The sequence below is a fragment of the Acomys russatus genome, chromosome 16, assembly GCF_903995435.1.
Source record: "Acomys russatus chromosome 16, mAcoRus1.1, whole genome shotgun sequence".
NCBI classification, from domain to species: domain Eukaryota; kingdom Metazoa; phylum Chordata; class Mammalia; order Rodentia; family Muridae; genus Acomys; species Acomys russatus.
In genome coordinates, this window is record NC_067152.1 from 17,373,293 (window position 1) to 17,379,292 (window position 6,000).

Here is a 6,000-nt window from a genome sequence, read left to right on the forward strand (position 1 = left end):
TTAAGAGAGTAAAAAGGTCAACAGCATGTACTAAAATAAGTGAAATATGGTTGTTATGATATGGGAAGAAGGAAATGATTGAGAAACAGCTTTGAACAGCTATTGAAAAGAAGTTGTTGTTTGGGAAGAAATGAGAGGAAAGTGTGGAGTGAATATCATGGATTTTGCCTCAGAAATGTTGCTTATAAGATACCTCTAAGAGAACTAAGTAGAAATCTGCACCAGGAAATTAGAAAGGTGAGTATGAACAACAAGGGAGTACTGAGGTCAGCAACAGGTTTAAGAATCTTCTCTAAGGATGCCAGAGGCCAGGGACTGGCTAAGGAAGTCGGAAGGGCTTTGCAATGATCTACTTATTCAGAACCTGGTGCATTTGTTCTCAGTGTCCAGCTACCTATAACTCTTAGAGCTAATGAGTGTGCTACAAGGGACAGAACGCTCTCTTCTGACATCTGTAGGTGCTGCCCTCATGGAAAACAGTCAAGCAAAGTGCACAACTGACCTCCAAACACACACATAGGGGGTGGGGGAGCAGAGAGGGAAGGAGGGAGGGACAGAGGGAGAGGCTCAGTTTTGAAAAATTATAGCTAGGTTAAAGCACATGTGAAATTCAGAAAACAACTAGCAATTGACCCACCTGGCTTCTAGTAAGGAAAACTTTGCGGCCTATGTGTTCTAAGACTATACCCGCCACGTAGAAACTCTGTACAGATTCAGATTGTATTACTACGTGAGGTTTGGTGGGTCAAGTGTGGAACAGCAGCTACTCAGGGAGCTAAGAGAAGAGTATGGCCAGCTCAAGTTCTACATGGGCTGCTGAGTGAGTTCAAGACCAGCCTGGGCAACTTTTTAATCTATTGTTCTTATTTTGAGACCTGGTCCAAAAGTGGTAGAATGCTTGCTTAAAGTAGAATCTAGGTCACTAGAAGCATATTATTATAAAAAATAAACAAAGAAGCAAAAAAAAAAAAAAAAAGAAAAAAACTACAGTAAAATTCCATCTGTTTTGTATTTACCTATAACATTCCATTTTAAGGAAATACTTTAAAATAAAACAAGGACCAGAGAATTATTTATTACTCTACATTTTTTCTAATTGGTTTTCTTCTTTTGCACATAACCAAACATTAATAACCCCATGCTGCTCTCTAGTGGTAAAGGAAGAAAATAATCCATTAGAAAATTTTGCCTTTTAGGACACCTCCGAAAATAAGAAAAGGTATATATTGTGAGCATGCTTTCTTAATCTGTCATGATTTACTGCAGATAAAAAATTATTTAAAATTACTGCTTTCAATTTATTAGTCTAATTTTAAATATTTGTGGAAATAAAAAGCATAAATTGTTATGTGATTTAAAAGCAAATTTGTATTATTTATCAGGCACCTTGAACAATTCTTGCACCGTACCCAAAGTATCTTAGTTAGTAGTGCATGGTACTGTTTATCTTTAAAATTAAACTATGTTATTTGGGTAAAATTTAATTTGAATAGCTAGTATATCATTATAATTCCTTAAATAAGTCATAACTTAGAAGTTAAAAAGTATGTTAGAAAGATGCTTAGTGTTTCTATTGCTGTGAAGAAACACCACACCCAGAAACAATTAAGGGAGGAAAGGAAAAGAGTTTATCTCACTTATACTTCCAGGTAACAATCCATCACTGAGGAAGGTTGGGGCAGGAACTCAAGCAGACAAGGAGCCTAGAGCAGGACCTCATGCAGAGGCCATGGGGAGAGCTTCTAAGTGGCTTGCTCTTCAGCTTGCTTAGCCTGCTTCCTTATATAACCCAGGACCACTAGCCCCCACCAACAATGGGCTGCCTTCATACATCAAGCACTAATTAAGAGAATACCTTAGCTTTCCTACAGCCTTGTCTTATAGAAGCAATTTCTCAATTGAGTTTTTCTCTTCCCAGATTACTATAGTTGTTTGTGTCAAGCTGACATAAAATGTGCCAGCGCAGATGCCTTGTGAGATGAACAAACCTGAAACAGCTCGATCATTTTTTTTTCTTAGTGAGGAAATAAAAATCTAATTGAACAGGCAAACTGCTTGAAAGTGTCTACAACAGGAGAGGGCAAAAGTGGAATTATTTATTTAACAAAACCCCCAAAGGACAATTATAAGAACCAACTTACACGACCCCTTATCACAATATCTAGATTGATATAAATAAAACCTCAAAGAGATGACAATGCCAACAACATGGCCAGTTTGTTACTGGGGAGGTTCTTAGTCACCAGACAGAAAGATAGGTGCTCTATCCCATATTCTCTGTACCAATAATGAGACTAGTTCTAGAAAGATAGGTGCTCTATCCCATACTCTCCATGCCAACAATGAGACTAGTTCTAGAAAGATAGGTGCTCTATCCCATATTCTCTATGCCAACAATGAGATTAGTTCTAGAAAGATAGGTGTTTTATCCCATAGTCTCCATACCAACAATGAGACTAGTTCTAGATCTAGTTTCTCACTCGGATGCTGGAACTAGTGTCTTGGGGACAAATAATAAGGTCAACTAGCGAGTCAGTGAGAACGAGTGCAAATCAGGAAATGAGACAGCTTGGTTAGCTGCTTTCTTTCCTTTTGTGTATAGGATGCGAAATGGATGCAGCTCAAAGTCAGGTAACAAACTTGATCCAAACTCCGCAGGCACATAGGCAGCGAGTCTGCAGGTGTAACTTCTCTCAACTCTGCTTTGGAGAGGAGTTGAACAGCATTCAACTAAGCAACGTACAGCCTTTACTTAGAGTCTGGCATATTTATTGTTGTGTACTTGGAGAATTTATTTTTATGTTAGGGCAAATGTCTCTGAGGGTTAAAGTCCCCTGATATCTTTCATTGAGGACATTCAACTCCTATGATAATTTTACTGATGAAGAAAGAAACCAAATCTTACCATTGATGGGTTATTATTTTTTAATTGAGGAGTTACGTTTACCTTGTAACAGTCGCCTCCAGGAATGACTTCGTGAATGTATACTAAAGGTCCTTCGTTCCTGTTAATACCGCCTAGGATCTTCAGACCTAGACCTGTTTCCTTTGTAACAGTGATCACTTGAAAGGCAGGGTCCCTAGGATGAAATATATTAGCACTCACACATCAGGTTAAAAATCAGTACATAAAGTTTTCTTTAAGTTATTTGTTAAATAAAACTTTCAGATGTACATAACCCAAATAGTTTACCCCTACTCACAGCAACACTTGAAGCACAGCACAGAAAAGAAGTCAGGTTAATTTTATCAGTATTTTCAATTCTCACATAAAACATAAAACAATTAGTGACAGCAGCAATACTTATTTCTTAGGTACAAAAGAAAAACAACTTTTTAAAGTTGCTTAGGTAAATTCAGGGATTTATTTTAAAATGCCCAAGATTTACTTTGTTGTTGTTGTTTCTTTGTTTGCTTTTAGTTGTTTATAAGATTACAGTGAAGGGGTCAAAAGCCAAATGTGTTCACATATCAGGTAAGCAGCCTCATGTGCATAGGTTCTTCCAGCAAAATAAACTTACTTCCATGTGAAGCTCACACACTGTCCTTTTAACTTAGGAAGAGGACTTCACTGTTACAAAGCACTTGTTCTAGCTGTAATTCTTGCCATGTAAGAGAAATGCCATCAAAAAATGAACTGTCAGAAGAACTCTACAACAGGTATGTCACCAAGGTGAATTGTTGAGCATGTTGGTTAAACAAAACTTAAGTTAGAAAAGTCTTAACTGGACTTCTACTAAGAGATATAAACCTAAAACTCTAATAAATTCAATATTTATAAACCCTCTGTCCAAGTTGTGTACACACACACACACACACACACACACACACACACACGCCCTTTCATTTCAGACTATTCTGGAATGTGGAATACATACATACATACATGTCTCTATACATTTCTGTATATTTACATGTATATACATTTGCTTATGCAAAAAGGAGAACCAAAAAAGAACTAAGAATAACAATGTTTATCTACAGGAAGACTGAAAGCACAGGAAAGGACAAGGATCAGAGGAGGCCTTCCCTGATTTAACTTTGCAAAATATATGTTAGTATATGTTACATGTTTACAAAATATGTACCAGTTTTACTGGTTGCTGTCCACATGCTTCTTGGTAGGGGCCTTTCTAAGAGTCACCACTGTATTTACTGCTTGAACTGGGACTTGCCTACTGGATCACTTTCTTCCACTGGATACAAGCGGAATCAAATGTGAGGAAGATAGATATTTGTAAAACATTCATGCCGCCTGCTGGGAACCATTCTGCTACTGTTTGACGCAGCCCCTTCTGAAGGGTGAGGGACCCAGCAGAAAGTGAGTTCTGCCACCCAGCCTTCTGAGCTGAGGTGTCACAGTTACGCCATCTATTGCCAACCAGAATTTCTCAGCCAACCCACAGAACTATCAGGAAAAAAGAAGTTCTTACTGTTTTAAGACATTTGGGGATAGTTAGTCAGAAAAAGCTAATCCTATATAAATCCAAAATAATTCTACCAGATTTTTAAGAGAACAATCTGTACAAGGGATTTTAAAGGAATGCAGGGTTTCTCTGGGTATTGGTTTACACTGTGCTATGGTTTGCTGCTGTCCCCTAAGGCCTCTGTGCTGAAAGGCTTGGCTGCTAGCTTGGCGTGCTCTTGAGAAGTTGCTGGTGTACCTCTAGGAGGCAGGGCCTGGTTCCAGTCACTAGATCATCTGGAGATGCCCCTGAAAGGGACACTGAGACTTGCTTCCTGGCCATTAGGGAGTGAAGCGACCGCCTGATTCATGATGCTGCCAACTCCAGAGGCTCAAAGTAAAAACGTGAACACACAATGAGACCTGAAAACTGAGCCAAGAGTCTTTCCTGTTCCAAAGGTGACAATCTCAGGTGTCATTGTCACGGCTATGGCAGGCTCTCTAGCAACGCCAAAGCACCAGTAACGCAAAGCATTACTTTACTCAGCATCGCATCCCTAGGCCACATAGCTTCAAAACGAAGTAAAACCTAAATTGAATATTCACTAATAGTGTACACATTTCAGAACGTATTAAATTATATTTAAAAGTACCTTTCAGGTAGGCTGGACGAGCGTGCAGCAGATGTATCTTTATTCATGCTTTTACCACAGTTGCCTTGGACTTAACAGCTGTGTAGATGAAGAACTTGGGGAGTCTAAATATTCTTCTTCTCCTCAGACTGGAATAACAAAATAATTTTTCAAGTCTTTGAACATCCCAATGTAGTTCCAATGTCACATAAAATCATTAAATGCACTTGGAGATAAATAAAATATGCCCGTGAATATACTGGCATATTTTACTTATCATGGGCTATGACATTTTAGACACTGATGGTAACATATGAAGCATCAAGCCAGATCGCCATACAGATATATGGGCCTATCCTTATGGCACTATGAATAGCTTAAATCCATGCTCTCTATACATATGAAGGATACAGTGATGTTTGCAGCAGTGATTATACAGGTCATAAGCTTAAAAAAGGAAAAAGACTGGAAAGTGCCTCCTGCGAGCACAAGGCTGTGCTCACATATTATTACACAACACGCTTGGAGAAAACGGAACTTCCTATCTCACCAAGTCCCTCGACGGTCTTCCTGCAGATTCTGTATGACTCCAGCTCCTATTACTCTACTTCACGTGTTTTTTAAGCACTTTCCTATGAAAAGGCAAAGGACATGGGTTTACTGTTTTACTTAACCCATAGCGAATAATACAAAGTTGCTTAATTAGGACAAGCAGAGATTCACTACCTGTGAGTGAGAAATATGAATGAAGCTGAGGACCTTCCCTTTGACACCATGAATGCACACCATGTGCAATCTGTTAATCGCGTTAACAAGTGCACTCGTAGGAGGGAGAGAAGATACATTCTAAGGCCAAGGTGTCATTTTTAACCAAAACTGCAGGTTTTTCTTTAAAATTATGTTAACTGTGAGAAGGTATAATTAACTGAAAACCACATCTAGATCATTATGTACACCCGTCTT

General features: G+C 38.6%; 1 protein-coding gene across 1 annotated transcript in view; it reads right to left on the reverse strand.

Moving 5' to 3' along the window:
* Stxbp4 (syntaxin binding protein 4) overlaps positions 1-5,671 on the reverse strand; it is a 125,705-nt gene extending 120,034 nt beyond the window's left edge. The window contains exons 1-3 of the mRNA XM_051158291.1: positions 5,588-5,671; positions 5,059-5,186; positions 2,948-3,080 (exon numbers count right to left, since the gene is read on the reverse strand). Of these exons, the coding sequence (XP_051014248.1) occupies positions 2,948-3,080; positions 5,059-5,105 (180 nt within the window). The 5' untranslated portion in view covers positions 5,106-5,186; positions 5,588-5,671. The remainder of the gene's footprint in view (positions 1-2,947; positions 3,081-5,058; positions 5,187-5,587) is intronic.
* Positions 5,672-6,000: the final 329 nt, after the last annotated feature.